The sequence below is a fragment of the Acipenser ruthenus genome, chromosome 4 (genome assembly GCF_902713425.1).
Source record: "Acipenser ruthenus chromosome 4, fAciRut3.2 maternal haplotype, whole genome shotgun sequence".
Classification (NCBI taxonomy): Eukaryota; Metazoa; Chordata; class Actinopteri; order Acipenseriformes; family Acipenseridae; genus Acipenser; species Acipenser ruthenus.
The window spans coordinates 78,645,932-78,662,344 of record NC_081192.1 but is presented as its reverse complement, the minus strand read 5'-3'; the positions used below and the strand labels follow the sequence as shown (position 1 = coordinate 78,662,344).

Here is a 16,413-nt window from a genome sequence, read left to right as displayed (position 1 = left end):
TTATGTATGTCCTTACTTCGTTTTTATGTATTATTTTTTTTTATTTATTTATTGATGTATTTAATTTGTTTATTCATTAACCTTTTGATTGCTGTGCAAATAGAGTGGGAACTGTATTACATCGGTCTATTCAAATCTTTGTTAACATTTTACAAACAATTACAACATAACTATTAATAAAATATCCAAAAGAAATTTTCAAATACAGCCCTGTCAAATCCCAATCACTTGCACTTATTTTTTTTAAAAAGTTACATTGTAACTTCATGATAAGCATGATTTACATGTGTTTGATACATCTATGGGTTTTACTTTCTGATTTAAGTATTTTCTTAAGTAGATTTAAGTAAAATAATCCTCACAGAGGAGTCAACGCAGTTACCATGTGAGTCTGTATTTAAAACCTGCCTCCATCAAACCCATTTGAAAATGACATCTCCCGTGATTTCAACTTCCCAACGAGATCAAAAAGGGACACCTTGTGGGAAAAGAGGCAGCTTTTTTTTATAGACCACACTTATTTTTTTGAAGGTTGCACTATGTTACAACCTTTATGTATAACTACAATATTTAAGACGAGAGCTCTCTAATCAAGGGACTGAAAAGGTAAAAAACAAACAAACAAAAAAAAATCACTTAAGATCAACCTCTCCCCTAGGTCATTGAAGACAATACACACAGGTTTTCAACAGAACACACATATATATTTACTATTTTGTGATATACTTTTGTTGCTTACAAATAACATTTATTCGTTTAATGCTTCAAATATTACATAACAATGCGTTTATCAATTTAGAGCAGAAATAAATATATTGCACTTTAAAAAACAATCACCTAATTCTAAATATATTATACAGAATACATGATACTTATCTATAGCAAGCCAAATTATTTAGAGATATCTTAAAAAGCAATTTAATGTCTCTTAAAATATTTAGAGATATATGTAAAACATTTAAGATATATCAAATTGAATTACAGATATCTTTAAAACATTTTGAGAGATCAGCATTATGCAGTTTTTAAGTTATAAATATCAATTAGAGATAGCTAAACATGACACAAAGACATCTCAAATTGATTTACAGATATCTTTAAATAATATGTAGATATTTGTAAACCATATGGATTTTGCTAGTGTGGTACGCCAAACTGTCATTTAGAGATATCTTAAAATGCAATTGAATATCTATTTAAATAAAGTGTAAGCTTTTTTAAAGATATCTCTAAATCGTTTTAAGATATCTCTAAATGACTTTCTGTCCATTAAAGATATCTCTAAATTATTTAAGATATCTCGAAATAACTTCCTGTTCATTTAAAGATATCTCTAGACATGCAGTCTGTTCAAAACATAGAGCATTTTCACAGGAAGTCATTTGGAGATATCTATAATGACTTCCTGTTTATTTACATATATCTCTAAATCATGAGTTTGCCTACCATTCTAGTAAAATCCACATTAATTACATATATCTACGTATTATTTAAAGATACCTGTAAATCAATTTGAGATAACTTTTTTTCATGTTTTGATATCTCTAATTGATTTACAGATATCTTAAAATGAATTCGACATATCATATTTATCCATATATTTTAAGATATCTGGAAAACAATTCAAGATATCGATCTCTATATCTATTTTTGATATCTTAAAATGATTTTGAGATACTTCAGATGTTTAGCGATATCTCTAAATGATCATTTGGCTTCCCATACTCATCGTACTGTATATCTAAACACAGATTTGGTGAAACAGTAATTTTGCAGAACATCAGTGGTACTGTACATTCCAGTTGATAGGTATAACATTCATCTGGCTGAAAGAATGCTGTGGAGCATCAGAGTGTGTCCCTCATTCCTGTGTTTTAAAAGCAGAAGCCTTTAGAAAAATATATTTCCTTGAAATTAAACCATTGTAATGCAGCACAATAAAAGTCGTAAACTAAAGAAAAAAATGTGTGCAGAACATCCCTTGTGAAAAGCAGTTTGCCGAGTACAATTGGTGTGATGGCATGCATGGTCAATATACTTGTAGTATACTTCATGTTTCTTGAGAGGGGGGTAAATAATGTAAATATTTTTCACATTTCTTAACATTCATAACGTACCCAGAAAGCACATTTTTACTGTACAACTACCAATTCATGGGGAGGAGCTATGCCACCTGATAGTGTTTATTGACAGAGTTAGTAAACATATACACATGGAGAGAGGGGCTGCGCCTCTTCAAGGCCCAACATTTACTTGATCGATAGACACGATAAACAGGAGGGGGGCCACCGTCTTTGAGGTGACCCGACATACGAGAGGGGCTCCGTCTCCGAGGTTACCCGACATACGAAGAGGCTCGTGAACCGGAAAGAAAAACATGAATTAGTATTAATAACACAAAAGAGGTTCCGGCTCTTCCTGACCCAACATATACAGTAGGGGGGTTCCGTCGCTGAGGAGACCCGACAAACAGGAGGGGGGCCACCGTCTTTGAGGTGACCCAACATACCAAGAGGGGCACCGTCTCTGAGGTTACCCGACATACGAAGAGGCTCGTGAACCGGAAAGAAAACATAAAGTTAGTATTTGTTAAAACATATAATGCATGGTGTGCCGCCTCTTCGAAGCCCAACATAATAGAAGGGGGGTTCCGTCGCTGAGGAGACCCGACAAACAGGAGAGGGGCCACCGTCTTTGAGGAGACCCGACAAACACGAGGGATGCCACCGCTTGGGGACCCTCACATAGAGGCATCAGACCTGAAAGAAGAATCCTAAAAAGAAACATACATGCAGATGGAAGGGTTTGGCCGAGGGTCCCCTCTGACTCATGGAGAACCCTCCTCTATGAGGTAAATGAAGCGGAGCTTAACAAAGGGTTGAAGAAAGTGGAATCACTAACCCCCCAGAGGAGACCAATGCAAAGGCAGTTGAGATGCTAGAGGAGGAGGAGGGAGGAGGAGGAAACGAAAAAACACAAGACAGCGAGGTAGAGGTGACTAATGTTTAAATAAGGTAGATTTAATTGATGACAGCAGAGGATAGGTTGTTGGTGCCTAGCTCCGCCCCCTGAACCCCACCTATAGGTTAACATTTGTTTTACTCTTATGACCAGATATATATTTCCAAAGAGTCTGATACAGTGAAGAGAGAGTCCTTACTGCCCTGATTGTCAGTTCAAGAGATCCACACTTCTGAGCATCGCTAATGAAACGTCAGCCTGACACTCAAACATTTAGACTGAAGTATAATTTTAATATATGACAAAAAGTGTGTCTTTTAGACTAGGAAGCATCGGTAGAATGCCAAAACTACCAAATTTGTAGGTGGGGAAGTGTTCAAATACTTGTGATCATACTGTATTTGTAAATGATTAGTATCCTGCTACACACCTAGGACAAGATTATGAAAATTCACAAAAAAAAATGCCTAGTTATATTGTTATATAAAACCTCTGATGCAAGGCCATTGTTGTCTAGCTCACAAATATGTACACCTAACCTTGTATATAAAATGTATTGATTTGCTGGGTAAAACATGCCTTCACTATCACAACAGTAGCTTGTGTATTTGGGTCTGTTAATCCCAGTAGATAAAATGGACACGCACTGACTTCATTCGATTTACAACAAAGTCAGGTGTGTGTTATTTTTTGTTTTTGTCTTTTTTGTTGTCTGGATAAATGTCCAGAGCAAAGTGTTGATGTTCTCAACATTTTCAGGTATTGCTGGAGCTCCACCAATACAGGATTAGCAGGACTCCAGTCTTTGAACCTGCCCATCTGAAATTGTATTTAAAACAGTGACTGGCTTCATATGGACTAAAAATCGCATTATGTGTGTCCGCTTTAGAGAAGTGCATACTGCTAACCTGGCCTGAGCTTAAAAAATGTTAACAAGGAAATATGACGGCCTGGCACCAGTGACTGCGATCTTTGTGAGAGTTCCACGACATACAAAAGAAGATAGAATAACAAAACAAAACAAAAAACTCAACTTAAAAAACTTACAGAAGCAGAAATGCAAATGAGTTACATGTGAACATACATTTCTACTTCGGTCATTAGGCTTGAACATGCTTCGCATTATACCAGGCTGATAGCTGATAATAATGCATGTGCTCTGTAGTGCATCTGATTTTAACAAAATTGCCCATATACAAATCTCCTGCAGCAAACGCATTTTTATTTTTTGTATTCTATAATGTTATCTAACTTCTTTTTTGTCCTTTTTTTGTTTCCAGTGACCTTCCCGTTGTGTTTAAATCCTTCAGTTCAGTTCACAGGTAGGCTCTGTACAATAACACTTAATGTCTGTCTGTGGAGAGCTGTTAAGTGACTTAATTGTCTCTGGAAGTGCCTGTCCAAAGCTTAGCTCCATTCCTGATGAAGGAGGTCATTCTCCCACTCCAAATGAAATGCGCACAATCTATAGTTTTTTCTAAGAGTACACACAGAAGAGCCTGACAACAACAACAAAAAAAAATATGACCTGATGAACAGCAAAGAGTTTTCCAGGGTGAAGAGACACAACTTTTACAGTGGGTTGTGGGAAGAGTTTCTTCTGTTCTCCTCACGCGAGAACACCATGCTTCTTCTATGCACATCATTGGTAAGGGTATTTTACATTGATACAATCCCTTGACAGAAAATGCACTTATTCTTTTTCATGAGGCGTGTCCCAGTTCCTCTGGGTCAAATTGTTTGTTTTATTACCTTTTAATTGATCATTTAAACACTGAACAAGAGTCGGTGTCCCCTCGAGGCAGTCATACGAAAGGTGTCATCACTGTGGAGGTGTGGCGCAGTCCCTGGATTGCAGCGTAAGGCCCTTGTTGAAAGTAGTGATGGTACCTGGGCATGTGGAAAGAGGGGAAGGTGGGTCCGCTTCCCTGCATGGAGCTGGCCAGAGCCGACGGGGTAAGGGGCATGCCCAGGCGGCTGTAGGGGGGCAGCGAGCCCTGGATGGGATGAGGGAGTGTGTTGCTGATGGACGCCGTGCCGGTGCCAATGGCCGACAGGGACTGAGGGTGCTGGAACCCAGAGAAACCAGTGGCTGTCGTCACCCAGGAGCTCAGGGACAGGTTATCTGATGCAGTGAAAGCCGAACCTGAGACGGGGAGAAAAGGAGCATTTATTATATTCTGAACTGAACAAGGCCAGTAAATACAGTAATATACTTTGAGTCATTTTTCAGATATAAGTGCTGAGGTGAAACTATCAGAAAGAAGTCTTTCTCCTTTGGACATTTTATTAAAACATTTGTCAATTTCAATCGATTCAGTGTTATTACATCATATATTAATTAATATCAATCACAGTTTTTGACTGGGTGTTATCTTGTAGGAATTAAAACTGCCAACGTATCCATTATAAACCTTTATCTGTGGCATACAGGTTTACACAATAGTTGTATATTGTGAACGGAATGTATGCAGTTGCTTTGCTGTGTTTGTAATGTTTCTTACCTCTGCTGTGCATTGTGTGGCTCTCATCTCCTAAACCATCATCCTCCCCCGCGTAGGTCCGGATTGGCGACCGCGCGTAAGAGTGCTTGTGGATCAAACTCTCAACACTTTCCCTACAACAGAAACAAAAAACAAACACAAATATATCTCTTTGAACCACTGACATCGAGCCAGGCTCGTAATAACTTACTAGCAGTATATTTAATGATATACAGCTGGACCTGTATTACAGGGCACTTGAATAGAATGATCACCTGCCTGAACAGACCACTTTGATGAATCCTGGTGTAAATAGTTTCTCCATGTCAAATCACCTGGCTCGAATGGTTATTTTACCAATGCATAGCCCACCAATACAACACATTTTATTCATATATGTGTATTTGTGTATTATATATGTTTGATATTTGTCCAACATTCATGTTTTTGCTTTCCAGTTTCTCATACTTTGTTACATACGCATACATTAGAGTCACCTCTGGTCTTTGTAATACACAGGCAAACAGACACACACACACATACACAGAGTGTGCTTCAGTTCTCTAACTGCATTACCCATGGATTAGGCTTTGAAACAGTGCTCTTATAAATCCTGGGGAGCAATGTTTTACATTATAAAAGCTATACATTCACATCACTCCGGTTATTAGGTTAGGAAAGTGCAATTTCTGTCAGCATGTAATATAAATATGTGTGTTTTTATCCTAGATCTTTTCAAAAAGCAGCCTCGTGCAGCTGACACGGGCTGTTTTCAATCAGTTACAGCAATCAATTGAATTACAGCTTGTTTTAGTGCAGTAACTGACTCCAGACTAATACCATTTCTTCAGGTCTCTAAAGATCAATTGATCAGATTTAATTCCTACGGCGGGGGGGGGTTGAAAGGGTCTTTTAACCATGATCAGACTATTAATTCACAAACTCCCACCCATTAATAAGTGGCAGGGTGGTTCGGTCTTATTGATCCCTTCAGTCATTTAAATGATTATTGCATAAGACCAGGCTTTAGGCTCAAGCAGGGGTGTCAGGCTCTTTTGGTTTTCATGTTTTGTTCAATTGGACATATTTAATATTTGTCAATGTCTTTTTAATCAAATAATTAGACCAATTAAGTAATTGAGAGCTTGGGTGGAACGAAAACCAGAAGACACTGCGGCCCTCCAGGAAGTGAGTTTGACAAGTTTGGCAAAAAGCTTCCATCTAAGAGGTGCATCAACAAGCAGCATTGCTGGGATTTTCTTAAAGTGGAGTCATGTTAGAACATGGGAGCATAAATCTGGTCCTATGAATTTGAAGTGCTCTAGGTTTTTATGTCTCATTAAATGATTAAGACTGACTTGGCAGGAGGTTAGATCGTTTCAGTTCAGTAATTTAGGGTAAAGTAGGAGACAAACACTAAAACAATTACAAAATGGAATTGAAGAAATCACCAAAAACAAATGACGTTTACACTTTTTTTTATACCAGCTGTAACAGAGACAATGGGCTTCGGCTAAAAATAAGGTTTTCAAAGTTGAAGATTTTTTTTAACTGTGAAATATATAGTAGGTTGTAAGCACTATAGAGTTCAAAGTGTTTTTTTTTTTCTCTGGAAATAAATCTTTAGGTATTAAATCACATTTAAATGATTGTATTGTCAGTGATAGCAACAGAAGCCACTGCAAGTAGTGTACAAAGGGGGGGCTTTTATCGTTTTATTTTTTGATGAATTTAAATTTCAACAATTTGCTAGCCAGAACAAAAGACGCAATAAAGACAATAAATAAATAAAGATACATGCTTGCTATATAATTTTGGGTAAACAAAAGATTAGATTTGTTCACTGTGTCATGGCTGTGAAAAGCAACTTTAATAAACAAGGTCATTTGCCTTGGACATTGGTTTTCTTTCTAAATAACACTGTATAGTGTCAATGAGGACTGAATCAGCTGTCAGGACAGAAGTGCTAGTGATCAACAAGGTTATGTTCAAAGTAGGACCCCCACATCTGTTATGGTAATAAGGGCCTTTACAGTCACTTTATCTTATCTGGAGAAAGAAAACATGACATTCCCAGTACCTCTCTATGTCAGTGAGTCTGGAGGAGTCCCTGAATCCTTTTGCAAAGGGGTTGCTGTCAATTTTCAGCTTGGTTATCTGCAATGCAGGGCAAAAACAGGTGGATCAACAACTTTAAAAAAACACTTAGGGAGACTAAACACACTGTTTAAACCAGAAAGCCCTTCTGACTGTACCCAACAAGTGGACAGTAGCATTATAAAATACAGTGGTGAATTCTACTTATATATTAAATTTTGGATGGATGGCGGTGATGCATTGTTATAGGTTATCACAGTAAAAAAATGCCCCTCTACCAGTTTCTTCTGTGACAGAATTACTTCTAGTTGCACCTAATTTGTATGGCATATATTTTTGTTTAAACTACTAGCTATTGCCGTAGGTCTGCAATAGAAACACATGCGCACAACCTTAAACAAAGCCTTTTTATTTACCATGAAAGTGGAATTATTAATGACACAATGCTGACTCGATTTTAATGCCCACATTTCTACCCCTCTTGTCAGTCGAGATTCAAAATGTCCATCAAATGTCCTTTGAGCTTTAATGTTACACAGCAAATCATAATTTCTATAAAAATTGATTTAAAAAACAGACTTACAAGCTGGTTTTGGTAGGCTGTGACTGCTGTGAACACGGTCTCAGTAAAGATAAAGGTCCTGAATTCTTCGGATTTCAGGTTGAGTAGGGATGCTGTGTGATCTTTCTTTTTAATGATGTGAACCCGGGGCTGGTATTTGTGCATTGAGTTTAAAATAATCTGCAGAGAGAGAGAGAGAGACAATAAAGAAAAAGATTATTACAATGCAATGCAACACAATAAAATAAGCATTAGACAGGTTCTACACCAATCTACAAGCACAGTAATACCAATTAAATTAAGTCAATCTACAACCAAACTAAGCAATTGTTAGGGAACCAATTAAAGGACGGCAGCAGAAAAATACAAACCACCTAACTCTTTCCAGATAAAACATATCAAACCTGAACCCACTGGTCTAGCAGTTGTGTCTTGACTTGCTTGATCATTTTAATTAAATCAACAATGCAACCAGGAATCAGCTGTCTCTGAGAGCTTTCTTGTGACAGCTGGGATTAAGTGTGGATCCAGATTTCTTTAGTAAGAGCCATTCCTCCACTGATAAGTGATGTCAGTCAGAGGGCATAAAAAGCGTCTATTTGTGTCTGCAGATGTGTTTATTTCAAGTGAATTAAAGTATAAAAAGGGTCGGTATGTATTTATATAATGTATTTTCTTTACATGTTTTGTTTTGTTTTAAAACAAACAATAACAACACAAATAACATGCTACTGAAAATGTGTTCTACAATCAACATGTCTAACTTTTTTTTTTTTTTTATCTCTGTGGTGTTATAATGCATTTTAACCTGGGTTGTGAAAGATTTCACAAAAAGGTGTTACTTTATATGACTGCTAAATGTGCACTTTTTTTTTTTTTTATCGTAAAAATAAACTAAACTAAACTAGCTAGAAACAACTAAGATGCATGCAAGAGCTCTCGAAAATATTTTTTAACCTACCGGGGGTGCTAAACTAATTTCCTATACACCGCTCAAACAGAATAATATTGCGTTAATATTATTTCTCTATATTTAAGACGCGCATTTATGTTTAGAACCAGTACAGAAATGAGTATAGACATATAGAATGTTCTTATGTTGCTCTTTGTAAAACTGATTTATTTAAACATTTTCGAATTAAAACGTGGAAACGTTTCTTAAGCAATGAAAAAGACAATACAAACACAAATACGTTAGTATAACTCACATGCCCATGCTGGTCCAGCTCGTTGTTCGTCAGTTTGACTTTTTCAAAAGATACCATCTGTTTCAGTAGCTGCTCGCCGGTAAATGGGGAATCTGGGTGCACATATATCCTACAATAATAAACAAAATAAAAAATATAAATATTCAGTGTCTTAAGGCTATGAGACGTAAAACAGAGGTCCTTTTGTAAGTGACTATGCAGCAGCAGTTTGATTAACCCCCTGGTCTTTGTAAGTCGTTTAGGATAAAACATCTGCTAAATTATTATTATTATTATTATTATTATTATTATTATTATTATTATTGTTGTTGTTGTTGTTGTTGTTGTTGTTGTTGTTGTTGTTGTTGTTGTTGTTGTTGTTGTTGTTAATAATAATAATAATAATAATAATAATAATAATAATAATAATAGCCAATCAATACTTTGCATTGACGAAAACAACCAATCCTGTACCTGCAACTGAAGAGAGCCAATTACAGACTGACAGCTCGATAGGATCACACAGACACACACAACATCTTTCAACAACAAAGCGATACCCGGACGGTTCAGTAATATTGCACCATTCGTATATAAATACAGGAGAGAAAGGGTTTGGCTGAAGGGAGAAACTTGGTGAGTTAGGAGGCATTTTAGAGTGGTATTTAATGAGGGATTGTACTGGTAGTTCAGACTCCATCGTACACGGACTGTTCAGTAATTGTTGGAAAGTACTGTGGTTTCCTTTGTTGTTCTGTTGTTGCTGCCAGCAGCAGAATAACTACTAGAAAGTGTATTTTTGAGAAGTGAAGGCGTGTTTACAGCACCGAGGTGGTACAGCAGTTGCATTCATTCTGACTGTGATACTGGAACTGTTGTTAAAGTCAACAGGTGACTCTCAACGAACTGTCGTTAAATTTACCGATGAGCCACCAGACTCACCATGCTGGTGAGATTCACCAAAACAACATGGACGTCTCCATGGAGACTGTCAATGTGGAGTGTGTGGAGACCAAATTAAACATTTTAGACGACTCTGAGGGCAAATCATTTAGGAAGGTAAATAATATAAGTCCTACCGAATCCCATTCATTTAAGAACTTTGCCCTTCCATTTAAGTAGTCAAATTCAATAGCAAATACATTTGAATTTAAGTTGATGGAGTTTGTAAAGATGACTATTTTTATTATCTAACCTTGGCGTTTAATGTCATAGCAATTAAGTCATACAAAAGAGTACTGCTTAGCATAATAAAATGTTTGTATGAATGTATTATTAAATTTAATTCAGCATGTTACTATATGCACAAAAAACAAATCGTTTTTAATAGAAGTTCGTAAACATCCACTTTTATATAACCCCATACTTAAAGAATATAGAGATGCCCAAATAATGGAAACAGCGTTGGTGAGTATTATAGAGAAAAAAAAGAAAAGGACTGGAGAGAATGTAAAGCCCGATGCAGTAAACTGCGCGATAGATTTGTGAAGAGGAAGAAAACCCTGAAGTAAAGAGCGGAGGAAGCTCGTGGCCACCGTTTGCTGGGAATTGCCAGTTGCTAGCTGCGGTGTGACGGCAAGTCTTTCTCTTCTGCAGGTGTCACTGGCATCGCATCGTATTTTTCGTATTGAAGCACCTGTCATTCTAAAAATGTCTCTTGCAGACAACAGCAAGTCTGTTACAGCCTTGCCTGCTGCCGCAACACAGTTTTCTCTGACTTGAAGTCGCCATATTGATGTCACCAAACTGTTGCTTTAATCCACTCACCAGTGCATGTACTTCCGCCTCACCAGTTTATTTGCAGCGATGAATAAAGCAAAGCGCACGTTAGTTTAACCCAGGATTTGCAGATCACAGGAAAGTAGAAGTGAGTAAACTCGGTATCCCTTATATGAGAAGTGGGTAAACGCTATATTGCCCAAATTAAAAGTGGATAAACGGAGTTTACCTGCATATACCCTCGACTACACCACTGGTTGCAGGTATTATTAAAGCGGGTCGGGTCGGGTCGCGGGTAAGAAGACTGTGTTGCAACGGGTTGGGGGTTCGGTCGGGTCCTGTAGTAGCGGGTCCGGGTCAGAACGGGTCGTAAAAATCGGACCCGCGCCGGACTTTAACACATGTAAGGGAGCACGAGGACACAAGAGACAAGCAAACACAACACACTTGTGGAATCATTTACGTTTGAACAACTAAAGTAAATTTGAATGTTCAACTAACTTAAAGTGGATGAGTGTTATGAATCAAATTTGAATTTGTAAGTTAATGTAACTTGATTTAATTTATGTAGAATGGCTTTGGGTTTTACAGTGTGAATGATCCCATTAGCACTATTCTATGCTTCAGAAAACATACTGGTATAGGCTATAGGCTGCAAGACTGCATTTAACGACCTTATGACACCAATATCTTGTACGTTATTTAAAAAGTCACACACACACACACACACACACACACACACACACACACACCTTGCAGGTAGAGGGGGGTCCGCTTTCCCTGCCACGAGCCAGGACGACCTGTGGTAGGCGTATCGGTACCTCTTGTTGTCGACGGGAACGATATCCATCAGAACTATGTACTTGGCATCCGGGTCCACTCCAGAGAAAGACACCCGTATGGTGGGGAACATTCTCCTGTGTATTGATGAAACATGGCCGGTGACATTTATTTGGAACATCATTACAGTAAGTAAATAAGTAAATTGACCTTTACATAAAAAAGTACTGAAATAGTTAATATTGCACTGTTTTGGATACCAAACTAAAGCACGAAATTGATGCAAATCCCTGGCATTAGCGCTGGGCAAGTCGCATTATTTTGTGTATGGTTCTAGGCCTATCATGCTAATTTTGTTTTGCGTTTTACAGCTGTATGACATTTTTAAAAGATGTCATAAAATTATGCCGAAGCTAGCTCAATTAATATTAATTTACAGGATATTATTCTATGTTATTGCGGGGGGACGGGGTACTGTGAAAGCAGATGCACAAGTCAAAACTATAATTTAAATGAATTCAACGCGTAAAATAAACCATCAAAATGACACGGTACACTTCGGGGAACCGACTGCGCAAACGATTGCTTTTAATTCAACACAATTAGCCTACACGTATTTCTTCTTAAACAATATGCTATTAGACCTGGTGCTACGTACAGAGCGATACTTGTACATAAAGCCTTAATCAAGCCCGATAGGTTGTTTGATTTAATAGCGCAGATGTTGATCTTATTTTTGGGCTTATGTTTAGAGATAAGGTAAACGATATGAAAATGTAATACAGAACAAATAGTATATTTTACATTATCATTGTACTGTGGCCAAACATATAGAACAGGGGCCGGGGTGTATCTGAAACCGGTGTCTTTTTAATTTGTAACACTTTGGCACGTGCTATTATATTGCAAGGATGTCGTAGCTTAACATTCCGTTTTAAACTGGGCTAATTAATTAGTTAAACTGAATAGATAGATCTAATTGTCTTTCTGCTTTTAGACAATTTTACATATTGGAAGTTTCTGAAAGACAACAACAACAACAACAATAATAATAATAATAATAATAATAATAATAATAATAATAATAATAATAATAATAATAATGCAAAATAAAAACGACTCATATGCCCTCCGTCATTTTATTTGATTGTTGTTTAATTTCGAGGATTTCACCACGTATTATTCTTAAACTTTTTACCGCTTTGAATGTATTTGTATAAGCTATAGATTATAAGATGCTTGAAATATATTTATTAAAGCTTTTTTTTGTATTGTATTGCTGTGGACTTGGTCAGGTTTGACTGACTTGTCTGTGTTTTTCTGGAACATTAGGTTTCTTTTAGCTTTAAAACTAAACTGAGCTCATTTTTCCACGTTTTTAAATCAAAATATGTAGGCCTAACTCAGCTAAGGTACATCCAGGTGATACGCATTTATCGATCATGGTGTTTATTGTTAAAGGCCTAAAGGAATTTAAAAAAAACGGATTAAACTAAAATACCTCGTTCAAACTGTATTTTGAGTAGTTTTACAAGAGACAGTTGTTTGGTAAAAGCTGCATAAAACTATAATAATAAAGGCTATATTTGCGGTGGCCTTCATAACATTGTTTAAACTGCATACACATTACAATTTCCAGCAATTATATGATTTATTTAGCCTGGCCTCTTTGTTTTGTATACATTCTAGAGGGTTAACTTTCACTTTTTTTTTAGTATGTCATTCATTGTGATATTATTTATAGAAGGTTCTGTTCACCTTCCGGATTTGGTGATGATCATCTCAGTGCCAAGCTCGTGAAATTTGTCCCAGAGCTCCTTGGTTTCGAGGCTGCACAAGATCTTGGCCATCTCCTCACTGGGCACGCTCGGGGTGGTGGGGATGAGGGGCTCCGTGCACACTGCAGACGGGTTTCCGCTAAAGTCACCGTGCTGGTCCAAAGTCGACAGGTCGTTCAGAGGCTGCCCGCAAGAGGACTTTTCTACAAATTGTTCTGAATAAGAATGTTAAATAAAAAATAAAATAATAAGTACAGAGCTTTTAAAAATAATATATATTTGCACATTGACCAATAATAATAATAATAATAATAATAATAATAATAATAATAATAATAATAATAATAATAATAATAATAATAATTACTACTACTATTATTATTATTATTTGTTTTATTTATTTCGTCTTAGTTGCTTACAACTTAAACTAAATCAAAATATCCAATAGGGTGTACCGTTTTCAATTTGTCCACTTATGCGCTGTTAAGTTTCAGCAGACTCGTTGGATTTATTAATTACGTTTGCCACATTTTTTGTTAGAAAACTATACATTGTTATTTAATGTACTACTAAAATGCATCATGAAGCAACTGTATGTGTTACCAATGTGTTTCCATGTTACCAAAATCAGTGTTCATATTTAAAGGTATTATTCGTTTACCTCCTTAACAACTAAAATTAAAATTACGAACAATTTAGAAATTGACACTTTTTAAATTCCTTTATTATGAGAAACCTCCAAAAAAATAATATTATAGGCCTAAAAAAATGTTCAAAACCATATAGAGTCTTGTCAGGTAAATTCAACATCTTGACCATAGAGAAATTGGAATCGTGTTTATCCATATCCATTATCTGTTACCGCTTATTCCTATAGAGGGTCGCGGTGAGCCGGAGCCTAAACCGACAGACACAGGGCGCAAGGCAGGACTACACCCTGGATGGGACGCCAGTCCATCGCAGGGCAACTAAGGGGCAATTTAGGGAGGTAAATCCACCTAGCCAGCATGTCTTTGGACTGTGGGAAGAAACCGGAGTACCCGGAGAAAACCCACGCGAACACGGGGAGAACATGCAACCTCCACACAGGAATCGTGTTTATTATTATTATTATTATTATTATTATTATTATTATTATTATTATTATTAACACTGAAGCATTAAATTAAACTATTTAATGTTGTGTTTTTTTTTTTTAAAGTACTGAAATAGTTAAAACTCATAACCTTAAAGATATTTTATCTAGATGTACAAGTAAACGACACAATAGACTTTTATAGCACATAGAAAAACACATCATAATAGTTTGTATAGCTTGGGCTACTGTAGATATTGTTACAGAAAAGCTAATTTGTCATGCACTTAATAATATGTTATATGGCGAGAAGCAACACCGTTAATTATTAAAACTGCGTTTGTCATTATTATTATTTTTTTTAAATAAAGACTGAACGCAATTTCATTGTCATTCCTGTTTTCCGTAGGAAATAAAACATGAAGTCGTTTTTTGTGGTGCAGAATAACCACAGCTATTGCCAGTACAAGTTAACTCTTGTATTATGCTGTAAGTAAAAGTCGTTATTTCAGAATAGCTGAGTTGTGCTGAGCCGGTTGTACTTACCCAGCGGTTTAATGGTGTTCTCCTCGGTTTCCTTACCCTTCGTTGTCCCACTTGACATGAGTGCGGCAATAGAAAACGCATTAGCCCTGGAGGAAAGCTGTGGCTTCGGGGAGGAAGTGTACTCCATGGTGAACAAATGATGAACAAATGTCAAAAGCAAAAAATGTATGATTTTTGTATGCCTGTATTATTCGCTGGAAAAAAAGCTTTGCAGTTCGTTTGTTCATGCAATTCTTCAACAAACTCGAACTCACAAAGAGAAAGTGAGTGAAATATTTAGCAAATACTCAAGTGATGCGATGATTGGAACTGCAGTAACATTTCTGGTTGTGGTGGTGGTAGTAATTTTTCTGAGTCGCTCGCTGTGATGCTGGTCTTAAACCCTCAACGCAGTCTCTGTATTGGGTAACCAGACTCTGTTGCGCTCTCGCTAATTTCAGTACCTCAGCGATGCATATCAGCCACCAGCCAATCGGCGCTATCAATTTTACGTCACTACCTTCCACAGAGCTTGACAGACCCAGCACTCGGCTCAGCCTATTCCCGGAGTCAAGAACGATCTGAAGGAGATATCTAACCCTAATCAAACTAGCTCAAATCATCCGTGTCACACTAGAAAACCTGTATTTGATCATTGAAAAGATTAATATGATAAAATATGGATTTCTCAAGTTAATTATATATTGATTGGCAAAGAAAGACTAATGTTGTCAGTTACCATATGCGTAATTTTATTTTTTTCTATTTTTTTTAAACGTGTAATGATCGTTTCCTAAAATGGAAGGAACCTTAAGTAAGCCCTACTTGTCATATTGCCGACTAAAATACTATTAGTGGGAGTTTATCTATCTAGCTAGCTATCTAGCTTTCTATACCATTCTTGTCATAAATAAGACATCACATCTTATTTGCATGTGACGTCTTTGTAAATTAAAAGGGACACTGATACAGACCTAGTGTTTACATGTTCTTTCAGTCTGGTTTCAGCACCTGTGCATGACAACTTAATTCGCCCCAAAACCTCCTGAGCTCCCTCCCTCTCACTGGATTTGGCTGCAGAATGAGACTTGGTGGATACATCTATATGTTCTGTTATTTGGTGCTATCTTGGGCAGACCTCTGGGGTGAGACTGTTTCATGAAAACACCATCGCACCCCAACCCTTTATCCCTTGGGTATAATAGAAAAAAAGGCGACGCGTTCTATGAACTGCACGCATGTGAAT

General features: G+C 36.9%; 1 protein-coding gene across 1 annotated transcript; it reads right to left on the bottom strand.

The window, feature by feature from the left end:
- Window positions 1-740: 740 nt before the first annotated feature.
- LOC117400128 (T-box transcription factor TBX20) lies at window positions 741-15,670 on the bottom strand. Its single transcript, XM_033999572.3, has 8 exons — window positions 15,189-15,670; window positions 13,548-13,782; window positions 11,762-11,926; window positions 9,312-9,420; window positions 8,125-8,283; window positions 7,525-7,601; window positions 5,466-5,578; window positions 741-5,107 (listed from the first exon to the last, which is right to left on the bottom strand). Exons 1-8 carry the CDS (start codon window positions 15,313-15,315, stop codon window positions 4,767-4,769), a joined length of 1,326 nt encoding a protein of 441 aa, XP_033855463.1. The 5' UTR covers window positions 15,316-15,670; the 3' UTR covers window positions 741-4,766.
- Between the last annotated feature and the right edge of the window lie 743 nt (window positions 15,671-16,413).

Excerpts from the sequence above, each read along its gene's own strand:
- LOC117400128 (XM_033999572.3), bottom strand. The coding sequence starts at position 15,315 with ATGGAGTACACTTCCTCCCCGAAGCCACAGCTTTCCTCCAGGGCTAAT. Across the intron at positions 8,284-9,311 it reads AGCTGGACCAGCATGGGCAT|ATTATTTTAAACTCAATGCA; the intron begins GTGAGTTATACT and ends CTCTCTCTGCAG. Across the intron at positions 5,108-5,465 it reads CCACACAATGCACAGCAGAG|GTTCGGCTTTCACTGCATCA; the intron begins GTAAGAAACATT and ends TCCCCGTCTCAG.